The 26,308-nt window shown below is 44.2% G+C and overlaps 1 protein-coding gene across 9 annotated transcripts in view; it reads left to right on the top strand.

Annotated features, from left to right (window-relative positions):
• GGT5 (gamma-glutamyltransferase 5) overlaps positions 1-26,308 on the top strand; it is a 112,400-nt gene that overhangs the window by 57,698 nt on the left and 28,394 nt on the right. For 5 of the 9 annotated variants that reach the window (XM_087880629.1, XM_087880628.1, XM_087880630.1 and 2 more), the window contains 5 exons: positions 8,587-8,733; positions 20,258-20,394; positions 21,385-21,575; positions 22,725-22,822; positions 23,125-23,169. In XM_087880629.1, coding sequence (XP_087736755.1) covers positions 8,587-8,733; positions 20,258-20,394; positions 21,385-21,575; positions 22,725-22,822; positions 23,125-23,169 — 618 coding nt within the window. The remainder of the gene's footprint in view (positions 1-8,586; positions 8,734-20,257; positions 20,395-21,384; positions 21,576-22,724; positions 22,823-23,124; positions 23,170-26,308) is intronic. The other 4 variants (XM_087880631.1, XM_034438569.3, XM_034438566.3 and 1 more) reach the window with 1 other exon arrangement.

The following is a 26,308-nucleotide window of genomic DNA, read 5'->3' as shown; positions in this document are numbered from 1 at the left end:
CAGCCTGTATCTTTGAAATTGCCATGTTAAACCTACTCCTTCTGGAAACAACCATCTGTAATTAATCCCTTTTTGCAATAAAACTTTAGTCAGGAATTGGTATCTTCTTCTTAACTCTCTCACTTTCCTTGGAATTTGTCTCAGAACTATCACTTCTTTCTCTTTGTATTTCAAAACCTTATCACGAGCAGCCGGCAGAATTTGTGTCTTGATTGATTTCTTAGTGAATCTTATATGTACTTCTCTTGGAAGCTTATTACGGATTGCATATCCAATATAGACTCGATAAATTTCATCGATTCCTTCCATCATCTTTTCTTTGGTTACTTCTAGAGCCTCAGCTAGAATCATATTCATAATCTTCACTAGATCCTCCCCTTTTTCTTCCTCGACATTTTGGAATCTTAAGAAAAATTCTGCTTTATTCATTTCCCAGCCAATTAAGCCAGATGTTCCTTGCTCTACCTCTCCCAACCTGTTCTCAAATTCCTTCATTTTTTCTTCTTTTTGACCTTCTTTTTCCTCTAGTTTAACCAATCTCTCTTCATATTTTGTCATTGTTTGTTGTATGTTGGCCACCTTTTCATCTGTTTGTAATAGTTGCTGCTCCATCCATTGTTGTTGCTGTTCCATCATTTGTTGTTGCTGCTCCATCCTTTTTTGTTGCTGTTCCATTCTTTGAAGTGTTTGTAGGATCGTTTGTGTCACTGCTTCTTTATCTTTCTCTTGCTGTAACATTGTCTGGATGGAACGTTAGCCTCCAGATGGTGAGGAGGATGGTGTAGTCACAGCAGCTCCCACCGTCGCTACTTTTTTATTCATTTAGTTACAATCCACCTAAACAGTAGAAAGGGAGGGGAAGGAAGGGAACGTAGGAAAAAAAAAAACAAGGGAAAGAAAAAGCAGTACTTCCTCAAATTCTTCAGGTTTCTCTGAAACCCTAATCCAAAGGGAAGGAGGGGGAAAAAAAAAACCAAAAAAACACACTCAAAAAAAGAAAAAGAAAAAAACCCCACAAATTTAAAATTCTCTTCCAAGTGAAAGGTCAAAATTGAAATTAAAAAAGAAAAAGAAAGGAAGAAAAAAATATATCAATAAATCTTCAGGCTCTTGAATGCCTTAATCCAATTGAATAGATAGATGTCCCAACTCCAAAATGAAAATAGGAACAAAACAAAACAAAAAGATAACAGGAATAAAAAAAAATTCAGGAAAAAAAGAAAAAGAAAAAAGAGCAAAGAAGAATTTAATAGTCCTTCAAACCCTTTTATATCCAGAGAGCCTGCAGGGCATGATTTTTCCTTAGTCTTCCAAGCCACCCCCTCACACTGGGAATAAGATATTTACTCATAGGAAAAAAAAGGAGGAAAAAAAATCAAAGCCTTCTAGTGTGTTCCCAGGCTTTGTCAATTTAAATAAAGAGCACCTGTGTAAACAACAGTTCAGTTCAGTAGCTCTTCAATCTCTGTTTTGGCTACAATATTTCTTTTCTTCTACTACTTAGACATAGAAACAAAATGGGTGGCAGCACTGTACATTCTCCTATTTAGGTTCTCCTATTTTTTAAGGGAAGAAGAAGAAAGGGGGAAAAAAAGTAAAAAAAAAGATCTTTCTTTTAAATATTCCAAAAGAGAAAAAAAGCACCAGTTCAGATGTTCCAACTCAGCAATCCAAACAAATCTAATATCAGCAAATTTCCAAGTTTCAAATATGTCCCAATGCTATTTTCAGTTCAGTCCGGTAATCCAAAAAGGAAGTGAATCAATTAAACAATTTTAAGTCTTTTAAACTCTGTATTGGGTACGATAAAAATTAATCCAAAGAAAGGTTCGCCGCTCCTCTTCATTCACCCGCCATCACTATCTCAATTATCAATAAGGGTGTTCTTAATATATTGAAAAGAAAAGTAAAAGTTTCTCACCAATCTATTCACTGTCATTCCGCTCTGCCTTCCTGGAGTTGTCACAGCCTCCGCAGCCTATGACTGCTGCTCCGCCGCTGGAAAAAGGGCTTTTCTGGCTTGTCCAGGGACTAAGTGATGTCCCTGGAGTCCTCAGAATGTGCCCCCCGCTACCACAGTCAAATCGAGACTGTGGGGTCCAGTTTGGACGGTCCAGCGGCTGAGTTTTGGCGGGGTCTCAGGAGCTTCCAAAAACCCCACGCGTCTCGCTGTGACGCCAACTTCCGGTTCCTGGTGTAGGCTCTTTTCTTGTCATCTTGTGACAAGAAAATGATGATCCCCTGGTAAGTCAGTGTGGGGGCTCCATGACTATCCCAGTCGAACTAAGGGTGCTTTCATCCGGGGCCCAGGGAAAGATGCTAGCCCTCTTAGACTCTGGATGCACCAGGTGTGTAATCAGCCCTGAGGTGATGGACAAACTGGGGCTGAGACTAAAAACCATGAAAGTGCCCATTGCATTTTGCCAGTTGGATAGGTCAGTAGCGGTGGGGGGGCAGCCGACTTTGTGACCGAACCAATTGAAATGTGGATGGGGGATCATTGAGAGGTCTTGAGTTTTATCATGGCCCCAGACATGGAACAACCTCTTTTGCTTGGACTGCCTTGGCTACAGACATGGAACCCCCAGGTGAACTGGAGGACGGGGTGGTTATGCATCTCCTCCGCCCCGCCCCCCCGGGGAAGGAAGGGGGCAAACCTTTTTGCACGTCCAAAGCTGCGAAGGAGTGAGCAGCGGTGGCGAGTGAACATATTGCGGGGGAGGAGAAAATCCCTAACGAATATTTGGACCTCAGAGGGGCTTTCAGTGAGAAGGCGTCAGATGTGCTTCCACCCCACCGACCCATTGACTGTGGCATAGAGATCCTTCCAGGGGTGAAGCTCCCTAAACCAAAGATCTATTCCATGACCCCACACGAGCTGGAGGATCTGAGGAACTTTATTGATAAAAACCTAAAAGGGGGCTTCATCCAACCGGTGAGGCTGCGAGTGACCGCCCCAGTTTTGTTTCAGGAGAGGAAAGATGGCTCTTTTCATTTGTGTGTCGACTATAAGAACCTGAACGCTATTTGCGTGGAAAATGTCTACCCACTACTCCTTATGAAAGACATGCTAGCTCACTTGGCAAAGGGGAAGATCTTCACCAAACTGGATTTGAGAGAGGCTTACTACAGGGTCCAGATTAATCAGGGGGATGAGTGGAAAACTGCTTTCAATTGCCCCTTGGGTTGTTTTCAATTTAGGGCGCTCCCCTTTGGGCTACAGGGGCCACCGGCAGTGTTCATGCAATTAATTAATGAGGTGTTACATGAGCATCTTTACAAGGGGGTCCTGATCTACCTCAGTGACATTATATCTACACAGAGACCATGGACGAACACGTGAAACTGATGCAGTCCGTTCTGAAAAAACTCAGAGCGGCTGAACTGTATGCTAAATTGTCGAAATGTGAATTCCATCAGAATAAGATTGACTATTTGGGTTACCACATATCTCATGAGGGGATAGAAATGGATCCGGAGAAAGTCCAGGCGGTCCTGGAGTGGGCAACCCCCCCCCCCCAGTACTCGCAAGCAGCTACAAAGCTTCTTGGACTTTGCTAACTTTTATCGACAGTTTATTCCAACATTTTCCCAGATTGCCTTGCCCATTACCAACCTCCTGAAAACAAAGGGGGAAGCCAGGCCAAAGCCCAGTAGGCCACTTGAATGGACCATGGAATGTCAGGCAGCTTTTGAGAAACTAAAGCGATTGTTTGCCGCTGAGCTGGTCCTGAAGCACCCTGACATGGAGCCCCTTTTGTCGTCCAGCGTTCTGCCCCAGCTATGGATCCCAAAGAACGCAGCACACACAAAGTCTGTACAAAACTTAGTTTACTAAAATAACTCAGTCTTTTTCAAACAAAGGCTGTTAATAAACTTTCTTAACAGCCTACAAGAAACCAAAGATAAAGTAATCACAATCTTACTACGGTTGGCAGAAAGCCCAGAAGCAATTTGCAGAGAATCCAGACGCAAAGGAGAGTGAACTAAAGTTGTTCCCTACAAATTGCTTCAGTCAGCGTTCCTCCTTAGATAGGCTAAGGGAGTGGCCAATTAGCCCCAAGCCTTACTCTCGAGTAGAACTCCTCGTTAGGAGCCACTCCTGCCTTTTGGCAGCTCTGCACGCCCATGCATTGAGAAGAGGCTCCTCCTCTTCATCCTCTTCACTTAAAGGAGCTTCTGAAGGTTCTGAAGCCCCTGGCTGAATCCCTGCCTCTGGCACCACATCTTCTCCAGCCTCCTCATTATCTGACTCGAGTCCCAGCTGCACAGGCTGCTGGCGCAGCACCACACCAGCCTCCTCGCTCTCTGAATCAGCTACTAGCTGCACAGGCCGCTGACGGGCCACAACATTCAGGCTGATGCATGTGATGTAGCTGTCAGAACGGTGTTACTTCAAGCAAATGCTGATGGGTCTCTGCAACCCTGTGCTTACACCTCCCGTAAACTGTCTGAGACTGAACAGAGATGGGCGATTTGGGAGAAGGAAGCTTTTGTTGTCCGCTGGGCCTTGCTAACCTGGAGGCATTTCCTTGAAGGGGCAAAACACCCTTTTGAGGTGTGGACAGACCATAAGAATTTAGAAGCCCTAAAAACCCCTCGGAAATTGTCACCAAAACAGGTCCGGTGGGCACAACATTTCAATCGCTTCAATTTCTCCTTGCGATACCTACTGGGAGGAAAGAACTTTATGGCCGATGCCCTCTCATGACTGCCTCAATACAATGGCGCACGTCTAGAGGTGGTCTGCCCGGTTATCCCTTCAAAGCAGTTGGCAGGTCCTGTTGTTACCAGAGCCCAGGCGAGAGGAGAATCGGACCTACCCACTTGTTTAAGGGAGCAGTTAAAAGAAGCACTACAAACTGATGACTGGTTCACCTCTCACAGCAACAAGTGTACTGTTCGTGATGGTCTCGCATGGATGGGGGACAAGTTGTATGTCCCGGCCAGTCTGAGGGGGGCAGTGCTACAACAGTCCCATGATGCCAAAGTGGCCGGACATTTTGGGTTTGTTAAGACTCTATATTTGGTCAAAAGACAATTTTGGTGGCCTTCCCTAAAGAAAGATATCAAGGCATATTATTATTATTATTATTATTATTATTATTATTATTATTATTATTTATTTATTTTGTATACCGCCCTTCTCCCGAAGGACTCGGGGCAGTGAACAGCCAGCAGATAAAATACAGAAAAATACAAAAATTAAAACAATATTAAACACCAATTAAATTAATTTGGCCCACAGTTAAAACACCCCCATATTAAAAAACCCATAATTTAGCAATTTAAAATTAAAACAATTTTAAAAATGTGGTCAGGTCAGCCCAGCTTGATGAAACAAAAATGTCTTTAAGGCACGGCGGAAAGTGCGCAGATCCGGGATCCGCCGTATCTCCGGGGGCAACTCGTTCCAGAGGGTCGGTGCCCCCACAGAGAAGGCTCTCCCCTGAGGGCCGCCAGCCAACATTGTTTGGCCGACGGAACCCTGAGGAGCCCCTCTCTGTGGGAGCGTACTGGTCGGTGGGAGGCTACTGGCGGCAGAAGGCGGTCTTGTAAATACCCGGGCCCTAAGCCATGGAGCGCTCTAAAGGTGGTAACCAATACTTTGAAGCGCACCCGGAAGACCACTGGGAGCCAGTGCAGCTCGCGCAGGAGAGGTGTTACATGGGAGTGTCGAGTCACCCCCATCACCACCCACGCGGCCGCATTCTGGACCAGTTGGAGCCTCCGGGTGTTCCTCAAGGGGAGCCCCATGTAGAGAGCATTACAGTAGTTCAAGTGGGACGCGACGAGGACATGAGTGACCGTGCGTAAGGCATCCCGATCCAGAAAGGGACACAACTGGGGGATCAGGCGAACCTGATAAAAAGCCCCCCTGGCCACAGCCGTGGCCACAGCCGTGGCCACAGCCGTGTATCCAGGAGGACACCCAAGTTGTGAGCCCTCTCTGTGGGGGCCAACGACTCACCCCCAAAAGTCAGCGATGGTACCAACTGACTATATCAGGATGCTGGAAGCCACAGCCACTTGGTCTTGGACAGGTTGAGCCTGAGCCTGTTTCTCCCCATCCAGATCCGCACAGCCTCCAGGCACCGGGACATCACATCAAGGGCATCGTTGGGGTGGTCCGGGGTGGAGATGTACAGCTGAGTATCATCAGCGTACAGATGACACTTCACCCCGAAACCACGGATGATCTCACCCAGCGGCTTCACATAAATGTTGAACAGAAGGGGCGAGAGAACCGACCCTTGCGATATCCCACACACAAGGTGCCTCGAGGTCGATCTCTGCCCCTCTGTCAACACGAACTGCGACCAGTCAGAGAGGAAGGAGGAGAGCCACCGCAACACGGTGCCCCCTATCCCCAACCCCTCCAGTCGGCGCAGCATGATACCATGGTCAATGGTATCAAAAGCCACCGAGAGATCTAATAGGACCAGGACAGAGGAACAACCCCTGTCCCGAGCCCTCCAAAGATCATCCACCAACGCAACAATGCCGTTTCCATGCATTGTTGTTGCTAGCTGCCATGTGCTTCAGCTAGGGAAGCCACCCAGGCTACTCCAGACTGTGGCCAGACCAAGGGCTCCGTGGAAGGAGATATCCAGGGACTTTATTGTCGAACTACCTGAAAGTAATGAACATACAGTCATTTGGGAGATTACAGACTTGTTCTCCAAACAAGTGCACTTTGTACCCTGTTCAAAAATTCCCTCAGTGAGGACATTGGATAAATTGTTTATTCAACAATGTCTATAGGTTATACAGGGTTCCAGAACGAATTATTTCTGATAAAGGGGTTCAATTCACCTCCCACTTTTGGAGGGAATTTCTGAAATTGTTAGGTTCTGCCCAAGGGCTAAGCTCCACCCACCATCCTCAGACTAATGGGGCTTGCAAAAGAGCTAATTCGGTGTTGGAACAATACCTCAGGTGTTATGTAAAAGCAAGATAACTGGACAGATTTACTACCGTTTGAAGAGGTGGCTTATAATAATTCCATACATAGAAGTACTGGGTTTACACCATTCAAAGTGGTCAGGACTTTGTGCCTATCCCGGAGTCACCACAGGAAAAGCCTCAAATTCCATCCTTTGTAGAATGGATTGAACAGCTACAGGTTACCTGGCCTGTAGCACGTAAGGCGTTAGATGAGGTTCATAGAGCCCATAAGAAACAGGCGGATAAGAAAAGGGCTATGCCAAGGAATTACCAAGTTGGTGATAGGGTTGTCCTCTCCACTAAGTACTTACAAACTACCCAAAAGTTGGAAAAACTTGGCCCCAAATACGTTAGACCGTTTCCCATTGTGCGAATTGTAAACCCGGTCACAGTACAGTTGGAGCTACCCAAAACTCTCCGGAGAATCCACCCAGTGTTCCATGTAAGTTTGCTGAAACCTGTACATGCCTCCTTGATTCGACTTGACCTCCCCTCCGGTCCCACTTCTCATTGAAGGGGAGCAACATTTTGAGGTCAAAGAAATCCTTGATTCCAGGAAACATAGGGGTAGAGTACAGTACTTGGTGGCCTGGAAACATTTCCCTTCCTCTCAATCGGAATGGGTGAATGAGCAAGATGTTAAGGCTCCTAAACTTTTACAAAAATTTCACAGTAAATACCCTTAACAAGTTGGGATTTATACATATTATATGTATGTTGGATATTTTATCATTTGCTTCTATTCTGTCTATTTCCATTGTTTCTTTTTTAAGGACTAACGTCTCTTCTGCAGGAGGGCCGAATGTCAGCCTCATGATGCTTGCTTGCTTTCGGCTGCCATTGTAACAGGAGAGGGGAGGTATTATAGGTATTTGGGAGGGGGAAGCGAACTGGTGGAGATGTTTCGAAAAAGGGAGGAAAATTCTCGCTGTCTTTTAGCAGCTGCAAAGAGGGCTGATAACTGCCAAGATCAACCGTTCCGGCATACCAGGTAGATGGGGCCGCCTAAAGAAGTGCCCCACATGACACCTTGGGGAGATGTGGATTGGACATTTGCCTTGGGACTGTGGGGAAAGGGATTTGGGGGATACTTTCAATATGTAATTTTCACACCTATTGCCTCAGACTTTGCTTTTCTTTCGCTGCATTCAGTTCATACTCAGTAAAAGTACCTTTCTCTACAAACATGGGGTTTTTCTTTCTTGAGCTTTGAACGGAGGCAAGCCTGACACTGAGGTTTGGGCTGCAGATAAGAAAAAGATAAAATCACAATGTTTGTATCACAGTTTGGTTCAAGTGGGGAAGGGCCCTAAATGGCTACACTAGCCAGTGGTCTTCCCAGCAGTCTCACTTTTCCAAAATGTCTCTCGTATGAAGTTGCACAAAAGTCCACTTATTACAGATATATAATCCAAGATTTTCTTTCCAGCAAAAGGGGCAGAGAAGAGTTAGCTGCTGATAGTTTTGAAGGCCATCTCTGTTGGACACTATGGCAGCTTTAAGGTTCAAATCTGCTCCTGGTCTGCAGCCTCTCCTGGGGCTTCAAGTTGAGAGGGAGACACCATGCACCTCCTTTCTGAAAAGTATTGCCTCCTAGGAGGATTGAAAGATTCACTCCTTTTTCCTATCATTGTTTAGGTGGCACCTTGACATTGGAGGACCTCAAGAATTATCATGTTGAACTGATGAAACCTGTGAATATGTCACTGGACAAATATACCATATTCTCAGCCCCAAGGCCAGCAGCTGGAGCAGTCCTTTTCTTCATTCTCAATGTCCTAAAAGGTAAATGAGCAAAAGCTCTTGGCCCCCAGGGGCCTCTTGATTAACCAAGGCAGGGCCCCAGCTGGGGAAGAATCACAGTTGGCTTCTGGGTGGTGAGATTCTGGTGATACCAGATTAGGAAATGTTCTTCCTGGAGAACTAGCTTGGAAAGCCTTAGTAAGACCACACCTAGAATATTGCATCCAGTTTTGATCACCATATTATAAAAAAGATGTTGAAACTCTAGAAAGAGTGCAGAGAAGAGCAACCAAGATGATTAGGGGACTGGAGAATAAAACATATGAAGAACGGTTGCAGGAACTGGGCATGGCTAGTCTAGTGAAGAGAAGGACCAGGGGAGACATGATAGCAGTCTTCCAATACTTGAGGGGCTCCCACAGAGAGGAGGGGGTTAAGCTGTTTTCCAAGGCACCTGAAGGCCAGACAAGGAATAATGGATGGAAATTGACCAAGGAGAAATTCAACCTAGAAATAAGGAGAAATTTTCTGACAGTGAGAACAATCAGCCAATGGAACAGAAGTTGCCTTCAGAAGTTGTGGGGGTTCCTCACTGGAAGCTTTCAAGAAGAGACTGGGCTGCCATCTGTCAAAAATGGTGTAGGGTCTGCTTGGCGGTGGGGTTGGACTGGATGACCTACAAGGTCCCTTTCAACTCTGTTATTCTAGTCTAGTCTAGTCTAAATTCACCATCAGTGACCAGTCCTTAGCTGTTCTAGGGGGTTGACAGTAAAATAATAGGGTCCATTGCAATTTATTCCACAAGTCAAGCACCAGCCTGAACTCTTCTGCAAGAGGCTTTGAGCCTTCCCAGAGAGGGCTGCCCTTCCTCCTAGAACAGGGTTTCTCCACCTTTAAGACATGTGGACCAATGGTGGGTTTCAAAAGTTTTAACTACTGGCTCTGTGGGTGTGGTTTGGTGGGCGTGGCATGGCTTGGTGGACATGGCTTGGTGGGCGTGGCAGGGGAAGGATACTGTAAAATCTCCATTCCCAGCCCACTCCAGGGGAAGGATACTGTAAAATCCCCATTTCCTCCCAATCAGCTGGGACTCAGGAGGCAGAGAATAGATGGGGGAGGGGCCAGTCAGAATTTTTACTACCGGTTCTCCGAACTACTCAAAATTTCCACTGCCGGTTCTCCCAAACTGTTCAAAGCCTGCTGAAACCCACCTCTGATGTGGACCCAACTCCCTGGGTGGGGAATTCTGGGAGTTGAAGTCCACACCCCTTACAGTTGCCAAGGTGGAGAAACTCTGTCCTTGGGATTTGGTCAAGGCTTGGCTTCCTCACCTAGGAACCCAGAATTCTACCTGTCCAGAGCTGAGCAGGATGGGAGCTGCATCTGGGTCATTACTGGCATTAACAGGACCTCAGGGAAATTGCTGTCTGAGCATGGGGCACTGCTGCAGCATTTATTCAAGACCAAACAATTGCACAGAAGCTTTTTTCCAAAGTAGAATTGTTAGTCATGGCATAAAGCAGATGGTTTTGGAGGAAGCCCAATATGATGCTGCCTTCCAGATTCAAATTAATGTGATCTATTCAAGATACAAATGGGGGCCGCACAGAAGCTTCAGCAAGAGAAGCGGGAATAGAAGTTTTGGGTTTTGTTTTGTTTACAGAACCTGAGTTCTTTTCATACTATAATTTTCTGTGGTTAATTTGGCTACATGCTCTTCATGTCCAGTGACTGTGACTACAATTATTCTGTGGTGTTGAAAAGCATTCATTGCCCCGATGGTTTTCCAGAATATTAATATAAAAAGTATATTGACCATTTTTTGTTTTCTGTTATTCTTAGATAGAATAAGCTTTTCTCAAAGCCATCTACATTACTTTAGTTTTAACTGAGCAAGTTATTCTTGAGTTGAGCATGAGTTCCACTATAATTATTACAGAACTATTTGCTTGATAAAAATATGAAAGCTACAATTTCAACAGCTGCTTTGGTTGGTTGATTAAATTACAGTATATTATTATATAATAATGGATTATTGATCCATTGTTATTTCTGATACTGTATTTTAATGGTGTTCTTGTTTCCTCAAATTAGAAAATATAATTATATTATAAAATAATTATAAATTATAAATTTAAATAATTAGAAATTATAAAATAATTTCTTTGCATGCTTTGATAGAATTAGAGTAAAGAGCCAAATGTAAGATGTCTATAAACTGGAATAAATCACCTTCAATACTCTTGTATTATAATAATAACTGTAGAAGCAATCAAGATTTTAAGTTGAGTTTGTTTATCTTGGGCTAAGGATTTCCAGGAATTCTTCTCAACCAGGAAGGGAAGATAAATGTAACTAGGAGGAATTTAATTCCAGAGTTAATTGACTTCATGCAAGGCCTTCCTGTCAAGAGCGTGACATTATTTTAAACTAATTTCCAAGAGATCAGATACATTTCCTTGGTAGGAACATCTTACAAGATTTTACCTTTAGAGAAAGGTAGTTTTACCAATCTTGTCACGAGTGTTTCCAGGATTGCTGTGGCTATCTGCCTACTCACAAACAGTATGGTTTTAATCAAGCCATCTGCTGTTGGCAATTACCTGCAAGCCTTCCCCGCCCTAGTTAATTGCAGGTTGACTCCCTATATAAGCAAGGACCTTTTGCTTGCTACTTGGGCCTAGTCTGATCTAGGCCTAAATGCACAGCTCCTGCAGGAAGCTTGTTGCAACGCCGCAGATGGGAGAAGAATGCAGATAAGGACTCCAGACGCTGCTACAGAGAGACTCCCACGGATGCTTGCCTTTTGCTGTTTTGTAGCACGCAAGCTATCATCGGGACTGCTGTTGCTGGACCTTCTTCCTCCCACAAGCTTCAAGCAATGTTTGCTTTTTGAACTGTTTTTACTTCAGGTGACTTTCAGCTGTGAAGCTCGTGCTGCTCCCATTATGATTGCCTTGATGATGTATCGATGCCGAAGCTGCTTACCTTCATGCTAGCTTTATTCTTTCGTGAACTGTTTTGGTATTGTGGAGAGGGATCTAGGGAGATAGCCTTGTTTCACATACCCAGATAAGACTTTGTTTTTAATGTGTTTTCTTAAAGACATAGTGCTTTTTAAATGTTTTAAAGTAAATTATATTTTTACACAAGACGCCTCGGTCAGAATCATTTCAGTCTCAGTGTGTTTACTCATGAGCTGGTTCACGGTCCGGGGTACCCCTCAACCCCATTTCGTTCACAGTTGGTAGCAGAGGATGGTTTAACGAACTTACGCTCATGTGGTAACGCGCTAGACTGAATGTCTGCAGGGCAGCAGCAGCAGCACAAAGTATGAAGTCACAAACTGGACTGTCTGGGGCTCAGGCCAAAAATGTTTTGGCTGAAAAACCCCAAACTCTAATTGACTTAGAGAATAGTGGAGCTATAAGTTTTGGAGCAGAGGCCTCAACTTCTGAAGGGCCTAAGATAGTGAATAAACCATCATCACCAAAAGGAGTAGAGACTGGAAGAACGCCACTTCAGGTCTTGAAAACAAGTACAGAGGTGGATGATGAGTTTAGGAAGGCAATCCTTCAGTTTTTAGGTTTGCCCACAGTAAGTCAGAACCCGACTGCTGATTCTAGTGAATTATTAAAGAATTCAGCCGTGAAAGGAAAGAAGATCGAAGTCCTACAAAACACCGGATCGGTAAGAGACTTTCAATCTTTTCCTAAAACCCCCACCTCAGACCATAAGTGGGTAATGGGGGATAACAGACTGCCTGATTCAAATGTTCCTGCTTCTTTGTTAAACCAGCATGGCCAAGTTGACATTGCGCCACCTGCTGTTGAAGCCATCATAGATCAGGCTATAAAGACTTTAGCTCCCTTGATGACATCAGTGGCTTCTGCTAAAAATTTAAGAGACTCTCATGTTGAGCGTAAGGTTGCAAGTGTGATAGAGACTTTGGCAACCATTTTAGGCGATGGCTTGCAGGCACCATCGGCTCAACAAATAGGAGCTGCGCATCCCAAAGCCCCCCTGATGTCTGCGACAAATTCAGCGCACGCCACGAGTGGGATATATCCATCCGTGACGACATCGACATCCAGGACGGTTCCGGAGGCTACCTCAACTGAAGATAGGAATTTGGGAGCGCGTCCAAAAATTCCTAGAGATGTGCACCAGAGAGGACCCTCGAGTTTTTGTGATCAAGCCAGGATGAGTTTTGCATCCGCACAACGTGAAGTTTTAATCCCTCCCATTGGGGAGAAACGATCGTCAGAATGCCAGATGGAAGACACTGTGCTGTGTGCTTCCATTCCAATGCCTTATTGCCCGTTCCAGGACGGACCACATTTTGAACATCAATTAATGTCTATTTCCATGTTTAATAATGTACAGGTCCTTCCTCCTAATTTTAAAAGTTTAAGTGTGGGTGGAGGAAATTTTAAGGAATGGGTTAAAAGTATTCAAGTAATTTTAATGAAAGAAAATGTTTTATCGTTGCTGTTAAAACCCCCACCTAGACCATGGTCCTTAGAAGTTGATATTTTACACCATAAGGCCTTTTGTATTTTATTGATGTCCATTAACCCTGCACTATATCCCAGTATACCTAGTAACCTGACCGTAACAGAAGTTTGGCTGAAACTACATAAGCTATTTTGTTCAAAAAGCTCCCATGTTACAAACAGAGTTTATAGGGAGTTCTATTCCGCAAAGTTGAAGGCGGGAGTAGATATTAATGAACACTTATGTGAGTTAAACAGGTTAAGGCAGGAATTGATGTTGAGGGGGGAAACAGTGTCTGAACAGACCCTCATTACTGTTATACTCAATTCCCTTGACCCTAGCTGGGATAATTTTATATCGCAACTGGATAATGTTAGTTGTAATAACTTATCTTTAGAAGTGTTATCTGGCAGACTGATTACTGAAGATAACTTGCGAAAATGCAGGGCGGCTTTTCACAAAAAGGAAAAACCTTTAAGAAGGCCCGATAGTTCAGATAGAGCATATACTATCGGAGAATGCTTCAATTGTGGTTCAAGAGAACATTATAGAAGGGATTGCCCACAAAATGTGAATGCTAGGGCATGTTCAAAGGCACCTTCTGATAATAAATGTAAAAGGAGGCCATTGCCTCCTGGTAGAAAGCCAAGTATAGATGTTCCTAACCACAGAAGGGGTAAAAAGCCAAATGGAGGCAACAAAGGGAACAATCCCAGGTTTAATGATAGCTCTGTAGGTATAGTGGAAACTACTGAGTCAGAGCTTACAAGGGAACAGCGAGAGCAACTATGGTTAATGGACAGTGGAGCCAGTAACCATGTTGTCAGTGACCGAAGGTTGTTTGCTAATATGAGAAGGCATCAATCCATGGTCAAAGTTGCAAACGGTAAAAAGGTGAATGTTGTTGGCATTGGAGATGTTTATATCCCTGGGATAGGGAAGATTCACGGAGCATTGTATGTACCAGAGATAGATCATAATCTGCTAAGCCTGATGAGGATATCTGAGAACCCTAGAGTGGAGATTCTGTTCTCAGGAGGAACAGCTGTGATCAAAAACAACAAATGTGTGATTGGGGAGGTTTTGAAGATAGGTGGCTTGCCTTATTATTCCCCCAATATGAATGCTGAGTCCTGCAGTGATAGCAATTATGTTATCTCAGTTGGTAGTAACAATGAATCACAGTTAGAACTAGGTGATGAGGATCAAGACTTTCACCAGAGGAAGCCTTGTAAAGACAAATGTAAAGTTAATAAAAAGTTTTTAAATTTTAACTTAGAGTCAGATAGTAGGAAACCTGAAAATGCTAATGCAATTGCTACAGGTGAGCCGTTGCACAATGAATGTGCTCACTTGTTGCATCGTAGATTAGGTCATGTGAGTTTTCCTATAGCAAAAAAGGTAACCGAACACTCAAGGGGAACCAAGATCAATGACTGTAACACATTCCTAGACTGTTCAATTTGTAGGAGTGCAAAGTTGAAGGCGAAATCTGCGCCTGAGAAGTCTCAGAGGTACTCTGAACACCCGTTTCAGCTCGTCCACATGGATTTGGTGGGTCCATTCGCACCTTCCGTGGGTAAGAGACGGTACTTTCTTACCATAGTAGACGACCATAGCAGATTTGGATTCGTTTTTCCCCTAATGTCCAAGAGTGAAACGTTGACTAAGTTTAAGGAATTTTGTAACTTAGTCCAGAACCAGCACCAGGTCAGAGTTAAGAAGATCTTAACCGACAGGGGGACTGAATTTAATTCCAGGCAGTTCTCCAGCTGGTTGAGGAGTAAGGGTATAGTCCACTTACGCACCGCGCCTTACTCTAAGTTTCAAAATGGCGTTGCAGAACAGCGCAGCGATGTATTACAAACTATGATGCGGTGCGCCCTAGAGGATTCCGGACTAGACTTCGCGTACTGGGTAGAAGCAGTTAGATACGCGAACTACACCTTGAACCGAGTGTGGTCTAGCGTGGTGCAGAAGACCCCATACGAGGTGCTATACGGCCATAAGCCTAGCTTGGCACACCTCCATGTTTTCAGGGTGATGGCCGATGTTCCTGTCCCGAAGGAGCTCAGGAGAAAGGGAGACCCAATCTCTGTTAAACTGAGATTTGTTGGTTATGAGCAGGGCTCCAAGGCATTTAGGTTTGCCTACCCTAACGGGAAATTAATGATATCAAGGTCTGCCACTTTTCACGAAGGGGCCAACTGGAGTAAGATCCATGCCAATGAGATTCTTACTCGGAACCCTTCCCGTAGTCGTCATAGGCAATCGGAGGATGTATCGGAAAACCTACCCGAGGATAGGGATACATCTGGTTCTGGGAAGCGTGCATCCCAGGCACCCTTGAAAGGGGTATTGAAGCGCAAGATGGGGGTAGCCAGGAAGGATAGGCGCCCAGCTTCTGAGACGCATAGTGATAGTCACGAGGTAGATGACTCATCGGACGACTCCGATGTAAGTGACTCCCCTAAAGGCAGACCAGTTAGGGTTACCAGGGGCAATAAGCCTAAGAGGTACGACGACTTTGTTACCTCAGTCGACCAGGTTTTGGCCACCCCTCAGAGATATGAGGATGTGTTGGCCTTACCTGACCATGAACGACAGAAGTGGCTGGCCGCCATGGATACAGAATTAGACAGCCTGAGAAGGCTCGATGTATTCATGCCAACAAGATTGCCCAAGGACAAGAGGGTGATCGGCACCAGGTGGCTTTTCAAGCAAAAGCCCATTGAAGGTGGGGGCTTTATCTATAAGGCGAGACTAGTGGCGCAGGGATTTTCGCAGAGATTCCCTGACGATTATGAGGACACCTTCTCGCCCACGGTGCGCCCTGAGAGCGTGAGAACAGCTCTCACCATCGCTACCATGCGAGGCGAACATGTATATCAGTTCGATATTCAGACCGCGTACCTGCACGCCCAGTTAGACAAAGAGCTGTACGTGAGGATTCCTCAGGGAGTAAGCCATCGGGAAGACGATGTGTGGTTGTTGAACAAGAGCCTATATGGCTTAAAACAATCTGGTAAGCGATGGTACGAGTGTCTCACAAAAAGCCTGAGAGAGATGGGCTTTTTACCATCATCGGCTGACGAGTGTGTTTTTGTCAAGGAAGATCAGGGCATTAGGGAAACAGTACTGTTGTACGTCGATGACATACTATATATTTGTGGATCAGAGAACAGGCTTAAGAAGTTCTCTGAGGACCTAAGTAAGAGTTTCGCCTTAAAACCATTAGGTCACATTAGCAAATTTTTAGGGGTGCAATTCGTAAAAACCGAGAAGGGGTTTCGGCTCTCTCAGGAAGATAAGATTCAGGAATTGCTTAAAAAGTGTAGCATGGTAGAGGCGAAGCCATGCGATACCCCTATGACAACAGACTTCCTTAAGAATATGTACACTGAGAGTACGGAGTTTGAGGATAAGACCCTTTACAAGTCCGTGATTGGGTCGTTGTTGTACATTGCAAATTGGACTAGACCGGACATCAGTCTAAGTGTAAATGTGTTATCTAAACATTCTGAACATCCCACACAGTACCATTGGAGCGGAATCAAACGACTCCTGAGATATTTAAAAGGTACTGTGAACTATTCATTGTTATTGGAACCAGAAGCAACTAGAGAATTAAGATTGAGTTGTTTTTCGGATGCCGATTGGGCAGGGGATGTTAGATCTAGAAAAAGTACCTCGGGGTACATTGTATACCTAAATAGTAGCCCCGTGTATTGGTACTCTGGGAAGCAGAAGTTAATTGCAACCTCCACAGCGGAAGCTGAGTATGTGAGTTTGTCCAAAGCTTCCAATAACCTAGTTTGGTTTGACGATCTTCTGGTAAGCTTATGGAGGCAGCCCATGCAACCTATAAAAGTTTATGAGAATAACATGGCTGCCATTAACATATCGGAAGCCGATGCTGTAGGCCAGAGATCGCGCCATATTGATATTAAAATCAAACATGTGAGGCAATTGGTGGAAACAGGTTTCATTAAGACTGTGTATTGTGAAACCAAGGAACAGGTAGCGGACGTGTTTACCAAACCGCTGCCCCGTGACCAACACCTCTATCTTCTGGGTAAAATGTCGATGGTTATGTGAATGTACTTACCATTGATGTATATATGTACCCAATGTAGAATGTATGTTTGTTAACCAGTCAAATAGCCGCAGAGAAGGGGATTGTCACGAATGTTTCCAGGATTGCTGTGGCTATCTGCCTACTCACAAACAATATGGTTTTAATCAAGCCATCTGCTGTTGGCAATTACCTGCAAGCCTTCCCCGCCCTAGTTAATTGCAGGTTGACTCCCTATATAAGCAAGGACCTTTTGCTTGCTACTTGGGCCTAGTCTGATCTAGGCCTAAATGCACAGCTCCTGCAGGAAGCTTGTTGCAACGCCGCAGATGGGAGAAGAATGCAGATAAGGACTCCAGACGCTGCTACAGAGAGACTCCCACGGATGCTTGCCTTTTGCTGTTTTGTAGCACGCAAGCTATCATCGGGACTGCTGTTGCTGGACCTTCTTCCTCCCACAAGCTTCAAGCAATGTTTGCTTTTTGAACTGTTTTTACTTCAGGTGACTTTCAGCTGTGAAGCTCGTGCTGCTCCCATTATGATTGCCTTGATGATGTATCGACGCCGAAGCTGCTTACCTTCATGCTAGCTTTATTCTTTCGTGAACTGTTTTGGTATTGTGGAGAGGGATCTAGGGAGATAGCCTTGTTTCACATACCCAGATAAGACTTTGTTTTTAATGTGTTTTCTTAAAGACATAGTGCTTTTTAAATGTTTTAAAGTAAATTATATTTTTACACAAGACGCCTCTGTCAGAATCATTTCAGTCTCAGTGTGTTTACTCATGAGCTGGTTCACGGTCCGGGGTACCCCTCAACCCCATTTCGTAACAAATCTCCTGTCCTTCAGCTGGGCCTTCATCCGAGGTTGGTCAGTTGAACAGGGAAATTCAGCATTTAGGTCTTTAGGCTCATCTTGAGAATTATTATCAGGGGTTCTGGGCGAGAATCGCAATGCCTACTGGAAAGGGGCATTCCGCAAGAGGGCAGGGCTGTAAGAAGGCAAGTGCCTGGGGCCCTTTCCCATGAAAACTTTGTTTATGGAATAATAATTCAATTTAAAAACAGGATCTAAATATTTGTTTTTAGTGAAGTGAGACTTTAATAATGTTATTTTGTAACCATTTAGTTCAAAGGCAGCTGTTTTTAAAACTTTGGTAGAGATAAAAATAAGCTTGATCTATCTCAGTGTTTTATTCAATGTAAACATTTAATTTTTTTGGTCCAGTTGTTGGCCAAGAACACTCTGGAATGAGGAATGTCGTTTTCCAGCTGTTTGTTTCTGCAGAAATAGAAAGCCTGACTCTTGGGACAGCAGTCCAAATGAATTGCCCTGAGTAAAAGCTGGCTCAGATATTTATACAGAAAGTTTATTATTTATAACCTGTCAATCTATGTGACTTTTTTCACAAGGCTTGTGTTCACACTTAGTTGGTTGCATTTGTCATTTCTGCTCCAAGATTTGTCATATTACTCACAATGGGTCCTTGTGAAACCTTCCCAATCCTATCTCTTTATCAGGACTTTCCTGCTGCCTATCTGGATTGTTTGTCAGTTTCTCAGCCAGCAAAGTGAAGCTTAGATAGTCCAGTTCATAATTTAATCGGTTGTAACATTTGGTGGCTCATTTCTACAGAGCTTGGTTAATTCCTGCCTAATACTGTTTAAAGGCATTAGTTGAACCTTTTCTTGTGAAAGGGATTCCTTTCCTAGGGAAGTTATGCTAATTGAGAAGAAAACCGCAGACAGCAGGAGTTTGTTTTCCAGAACCTAGCTTATTCAGACATTTCCTGGGTTTTTTAGAGGGTGCTTTTGTGTTGCTGTCTCCAGGATTTCAAGGGGAATCTGCCTATTTGAAGGATTTCTTTACTTTATATTCATTGTTTTATATTCTTAAGCTATTGGGCTATTACAAATATTATCACTGATTTTGAAGTCCCACAGGACTTAATTTGTCTTATAAATCAATAACCTTTCTTCAAGGAAAGTGGAGCTGATGAAATTTATATTAGTTATTACGTGGTTTTTCAAATAACAAGCCTGAAACAATGTGAAATCAATTTGTTGCAAATTGCAGGAAATATAATAGCAATCAAACAAGGTACATTTAATACTTGGTTGCAATCACCTTGCTTTTGGAGATCGGAATCTTAGCTCCTTTGATTTATTCTTGTCAGATGAGGTATCATCTGAGGCTCTCATCAATGGGGTTATTGATGTGTTTTAAGAATGCAAATGTTCTTCTTGTTGCATTCTTGGTGTTTGGAGTAAAGATATCAAGAGCTGACATGTGGAAACAATATTGTTCTGTCTACAGAATTTTGTTATTTAGTTGAGCATAACAGGTAGTGCTCAACTTAGAAACATTTTTTTAATGATTGTTCAAAGTTGTGACAGTGCTGAAAAATGTGGCTTATCACTGGTACAGACACTTATGACTGTTGCGGTGACCTCATGGTCACATAATCAAAATTTGGCTTCTTGGCAACCGGCATATATTTACAATAGTTGCAGCATCCCAGAGTACCACTTATGACCTTCCCAGGAGCTTTTCAACAAGAAAAATCAATGGTGGAAGCCAAGTTTACTTAACAAATGTGTGATTCACTTAACAACCATGGCAAAAAGATCATAAAATCAGTCACAATTAGTGATAGAAGTTCTGGTCCTAATTCTGGTCGTAGCAATAGCACATAGACTTACATACCGCTCCACAGTGCTTCACAGCCCTCTCTGAGCGGTTTACAGAGTCAGCCTCTTGCCCCCAACGATCTGGGTCCTCATTTTACCGATCTCAGAAGGACAGAAGGCTGGGTCAACTTTGAACCAGTCAGAATCGAACTCCTGGCAGTGGAATGCAGAATTAGTCTGCAATGCTGCATGCTAACCACTGTGCCACCCCGGCTCATAAGTCCCTGTAAGTCGAGGGCTGCCTGTAAACATGTTTTTAAGTCTATTGATGATAAGGTCATCCACAACTCTCCTTGTCTTTCAGGGTTCAATTTCACCAAAGTGGATCTGGAAGAGCCAAACAGAAGAGCGAGGGTCTATCACTACATTGCAGAGACCTTGAAGTTTGCCAATGGCCAAAGAGCAAAATTAGATGATCCTAATTTTTCTAAAATAAAAGAGGTGGGTCTTTCCTGGAACTGCCTTCAGATTTTTGGAATTGCATTAGGGTCAGCAGCTCAGTGCTTAGAGTCATCCTCATGCCCACTTGCATGTCTAGTAAATGTGTGTCAAAACCTGGTACTTTGCTCCTCGGATTTTTATTCTTAGATGGCAAGGACAACGTTCTTATTGGGTTTTTAAAAAAAACTTCCAGATAAGTGGAAGTTAATATCCATTTTATTCTTTACATATTTACCATTTATAGCCTATATTTCCAAACCATTCTTTGCAAGGTAGGCCTTAATTGTCCCCTAAACATTATAAAAATGAGCTGGATATTTTTCTGCAGCTTAGCTCCCTCAATTATTTTGAAGGGAGCAAATGGCCCCGAGAACTCTCCGATGCTGTTCACAGCACAGAAAAAAATGTGCCAACTGTTAGATTACATCATGAAAATCAGCACTTAAAGGCTGGTTTTCGGTCCTCACCACTGTTTGCATGTGATATGAAACGAGAGTCCTGAATTTCTAATTAATATACAAAAAACTGATTTTTGCAACAGCTCAGAGAAGTCAAATAAAGATAAAACGTTCAATTACAAGCAGAGTAAGGAAAATATAAAAGGTTTTCTGACTTCATATTGGATGAAAATGCTGGAAGGATAAAGAGGCCAGCTATTTAATTTACAGCGGCCCTGACCTGAGGCATTGGCACACTGTTGGTTAATGCAGAAAAGGGAGTCTTCCTTTTCCTGTGTGCCCCCCCTTCTGCTGGGCACAGAGCACCATAAAAGGAAACATCTTTCTCTGCGATGAGCTGTATGGCTCAGTTGCTGGGAAAGGAGGCTCTGAGCCCAGAACCTTCGGCTTCCCTTGCTCTACTGTCCATCCACGTTTGTCCAGAAACTCCACATTCTGTTCACGACCCTCCTGGCTTGTGGGCATTTTGGAAGGTGGTTTCAGGGCCACCCATGGCAGGTCTCCTTCCTGACTGGAATGCCCACCCTTTCAGGAAGTTCTCCACGAGATGATGTCAGATGCCTTTGCTGACCACATCAGGCAGTTGATTGATGGCCGGGGAGACCACCCAACCAGCCACTATGACCTGGCCCAGCTGAAAATGGCACCTTTTGGCACCTCCCACGTGGCCGTTTTGGCAGAAGACGGGAGTGCTGTGTCAGCCACCAGCACCATCAACCACCCGTAAGTGGGGGCAGCTGTGGACATGTGAGGCTGAGGGCAGCCTTGACCGTTTGGCCCTCCATGTCCAGGAGGTCTCACCTCCTTCCAGTTAGGGTCTCTGCAGAAGCGGTCTGCAGAGTGGTGGTTACTCCATTGAAAGCCACTCCCAGTTGCACCGTCCACCCACAATTCCATGTGGGAAGCTGACCCAGTCGGGCTTGTGCTTCTCACATTGGTTGCAGGCACAATCCTGCTCCTCCTTTGTTAACCGAAGGTCCCACAGGCAAAGCTGGCAAAATGTTGTTTGCCCCCTTCACTGGACTGAGTCAAGGCCTGTCTCTCCAGAGTCCCCTCCCAAGAGCTTCTGAGCTGGCAGAGCAGCCTTGCCTCCTTAAGGAGAGGCCTTCCTTCCTAGCAGACGTGCCAAGAATGCCAGTCTGAGACGGGGGCCATTGCTGAGGCTGGCAGGAAAAGGGTTCTCTGAGGACACATGATATGGAGTTTCCAAGACAGAGGAAATAGCACTAGCCACAGCCCTTAGACTTATATACCGCTTCACAGTGCCCTACAGCCCTCTCTAGGGGGTTTACAGAGTCAGCCTATTGCCCCCAACAATCTGGGTCATCATTTTACCCACCTCGGAAGGATGGAAGCCTGAGTCAACCTTGAGCTGGTGAGAATTGAACTGCCAAACTGTTGACAGTCAACAGAATTAGCCTGCAATACTGCATTTTAGCCACTGTGCCACCTCAGCTCTTAAATAGTTTAATAGAAGTAGTTTGGGGCAGGGGAAATCTATCTGAAAGGGTTGTCTTCCCCTTGTCCCTGCCTCTTTCTTGTCCGTTCAGCAGAGAGAGGCCAGGAGACCCCTCCCTATTAGTCTCTTGGGGCTGCTTTCCTCGTCATGAGGTCTAGGGCCCCGAGAGGTGGCTCTTTTATAGGCTAGCACAAACAGCATTCCCATCAGATTTCCAGAGGAGGCCTCTGGGGCCTATGATCCTGGCAGGACCTGCCCATCTCTATTCCAGGATGAGGTACTAGCTGAGCCCCTTGGAGCCCCATTCAGAGCAGCCGCCTGAGACCACATAGCCAGATTCACAGCAGCCTCTTGTTCAATGCAATGGTCCCATCCATCTTCTCCCCTCCCCTGTCTGCTTTCTCTGTGCTTAGGTTTGGCTCAATGGTCTATTCTCAGCAAACTGGAATCATCTTAAACAATGAGCTGGCCGATTTTTGCATGAAGCGGTCTAGCAAAAGCATTTCTCCAGGTAAGGACCACTCCCTACCCCCCCCCCCCACCCCACAAAGAGTCACACTGAATTCATTGGCTCTTCCTCGGATGCTAGAATTGCTGAGGAAGCATGCAAGCATGGTGCTATGTAATGCATGGGTGTTGGGGTTTCCTACTTTGGGGTCCTTGGGGCTCTCTGAGCTTGGTTGATTTATTACATACATTTCATTACCTGATGATGATGTTACCTGTAGAGACCACACACACACAAAGGTTGAGGATGTATGTGGTGATTTTATTGTCTTACATAGTGACATTATATAGTTTGTTACTTTCAAGTTACAGGGTACTTGGCAGCATCTCATTGGCTACAGAATCTTCCAGGTAACTAGAGTCTTTGGTTAACCATTACTGCTTTGCTTAAGCACTTATAATGTTAGACTTTAATTAAAGTCTAATACACATATATCCCATTTCCTCTCCTGCTGTTCCTCTTATTTACAGAGTTAGGGTCTTATCTTCTAATGTAATTTCCTGGTGTTTACGTGCAAGTAACCTTCCTTATCTGAGGTTTGCCATCCAAGACAGGAAAATCCCTGCACATATGCAGATTGCAGATTCCTACATATCCCCTCTTTTTATTTAATTTTGAGGGAACAAAGATTTTTGAATATATTGCATTTGATGAGGAGGCAGAGAAAGAGGAGCAGGGAATACACTGAATGAAACAACAGCAAGCAACTAACATGACAATAATAATCACAGCATAAAAAAAACAACTGCTTAAGCCAGGTCCACCAGTCAAAAGAAAAGGAAATAGCATGAACATTATTCTGAAAATATGATTGGAGTTTAGCAAGTTCATCTTCAATGGTTTTGTTCAAAGAGTGAAAATGAACAGCACATCCACGACGGCCAACAAGTTTACAAAAATCTCCTTGTTGTGCTAACAAATAGTCAATAGCAAAACGTTGTTGGAGCACATCCTCATTCAGGTCCTCAATTTCATGTTGGAGATCACGAACAATAGCAGCAGTGGCATTAATTGATTTCTCCAGGCGACATGTTAAACCCAAGATAGAATGTCTATTTTCTTGAGCTATTATTCCAGGGTAAGCCCCTAAGGTGATCACCCCAGTAATAGCTCCAGCCACAGCACGGCCAAAGTATTGAGAGAGGACAGTTGTGTATCAATGATAACTTCATCATTACATGTAGGACCTAATGAAGCACGGCATTGTCATGAAGAAGAAGAGAGAGCACCAATCTGCACAGGTAGGGAAAAGTAGCCAATAGCAGCACACTGATAGTTCTGAGGGTGTACGTTGGTTGCATATTTGTCAAAAAAGAACCACATAGAAGCGTTAAAAATAGGAAAATTATCAGGATACATTTCAGGCACAATATTAGGTCCATACAAAGAAGAATTAAAGGTTCCCCAGAGCCAATAATAATCAGTACAATAACTATAATTCCCTACTTTTGATAAACTATGTCGAGCTTTAGGGTAATCATTCCAATTGTTAAGCCAAGTATGGCGAGCATAACAGCAAAAACATAAGCCTCTAGTATATTGATTAGTACGAAGATAACACCAACGAACAGAATTAAGTTTATGTGGAAATTGGGATCGTAGAAACACCCAGGAGCATAGAAGAGTCCAAAGGCAGATGCATGAATAAATGTGATAAATGTATTTATTCATATAACAAAACATATTAACTATATACAAAGGCTGTCTTAATATCCATTAGGATAGGGGGCACACAGCGTGTGTGACTACCCCTATCAAAGATCACGTCTCATGGAGAACAAACGTAAAAGAGAGCATGGTGGAAAGGTTAGAGGGGGTTTTATACTCAGTGTAAGCCCCTCCTCTCCACATAGGGGTGGGGGCACTTTCTGCCTCCACTAGTGTCTGTATGATATATGTGCCAATGGCTTGCAAATACTTGACAGTTCCCCTCCTTGCGAGCCAATGGCATGCAAACATACAAATGCAATGCACAACAAATTTTACCCTGTGAGACATAACTTTTTACACAAATCTTTGTGCCTATCTGCTGGTAGAGGTTTTGTGAAAATATCAGCTGTCTGATATTTGGTCTGACAATGTGATAAAGATATAAACCCCATCTCTACTAGTTGCCTAACATTTTGATAGCGGATATCGATATGTCTGGACCTTTTTCCCACCGCATAGGCTTTGGCAATGCCTATGGCCCCGGTGTTGTCTTCTATAATTTGGATGGGCAAAGTCAGTGGTGTCCAGATGCTAGAAATTAAGGCATCAAACCATATCAGATCGTTCCCTGCCTCTGATAAGCATGCATATTCGGCCTCAGCGGTGGAGCACGAAACAAATTTCTGTTGCCCCACATGCCAATGGATGGGTGCCTCATTTAATAGTACCAAGAAGCCCGAAGTACTCCTACGTGTCTTGGTATCTCCGGCCCAGTCCGCATCCGCGAAGCATTTTAATTGGGCCTTGTCTCTATTCTCAGGTTCCAAGCGAAGCACGTAATCTGCTGTGGTCTTGAGATACCTTAATAGCTTTTTAATGGCCAACCAGTGGATGGGTAGGATGTTCCACTTGTCTAGATAGCAGGTTTACGGCCAGGGCAATATCTGGACGGCTCCAGTTACTTATATATAGTAATGAGCCGATCACTGACCTAAATAGAGTATTATTTTGGAACTCTGGGCTATGCTTGTGTGCCAATCCATAATAGTCGGTCTGCATTGGGATAGCCGTTGGCTTGCTATCTTCCATTTTACATTTCACCAAGAGTTCCTCTATCTTTTCCTTTTGGGAGAGAGCAAAACCTTTTGGTGTGGTGATGATTTGTACGCCTAGGTATTTGTTCACATATCCTAAAGACTTTAGAGTGAACTTTTTTTGTAGGGTCCTGGCAAATATAATACTTCCCCCCTTGTCAGGCCCTATATATAAAAGGTCATTGACATACACTAGGACTTTCTCCAGCCCCCCTTTGGTATCCCTTGTGAAGGTACATTTATCAGCTGGAGATGGATGGAAACCCAGTGATTTGAGAGTTTTAGTCAGGCATTTGTACCACAGTCTGCCTGATTGTTTGAGGCGGTACAAACTTTTCTTCAGAAGCCAGGTGTGGCCTTCCTGCCGTTGAAATCCAGGGGCACCTCTGACGCAAATTTCTTGTTTTAGATGTGCGTGTAAATAAGCAGTTTGCACATCAAATTGAAAAATGTGTTCCCCATGTGCTGCTGCGGTGACCAAAGCAGCCCTCACACTTTCCGCTCTCACGGTGGGGGAGTATGTTTCATCAAAGTCCTGCAAGTAGCGCTGTGCGTAGCCTTGTGCTACCAGCCGGGCCTTATAGAGGAGTTTCTTGTTGGGCATTGGCTTGACCTTGTAGATCCAACGGGTGCCAATTGCTTTCCTCTTTTTGGGGACTTCCATGGGGATGAAGACTTTCAATTTTTTGAGACTGTCCATTTCCCGCTCCATTGCCACCCTCCACCTGCGCTGTTCTTCCTCGGG

The sequence above is a fragment of the Pantherophis guttatus genome, chromosome 17, assembly GCF_059756535.1.
Source record: "Pantherophis guttatus breed Tessera chromosome 17, ASM5975653v1, whole genome shotgun sequence".
NCBI lineage: Eukaryota > Metazoa > Chordata > Lepidosauria > Squamata > Colubridae > Pantherophis > Pantherophis guttatus.
The sequence above is the reverse complement of the archived record's forward strand: the minus strand, read 5'-3'. Positions and strand labels throughout refer to the sequence as shown.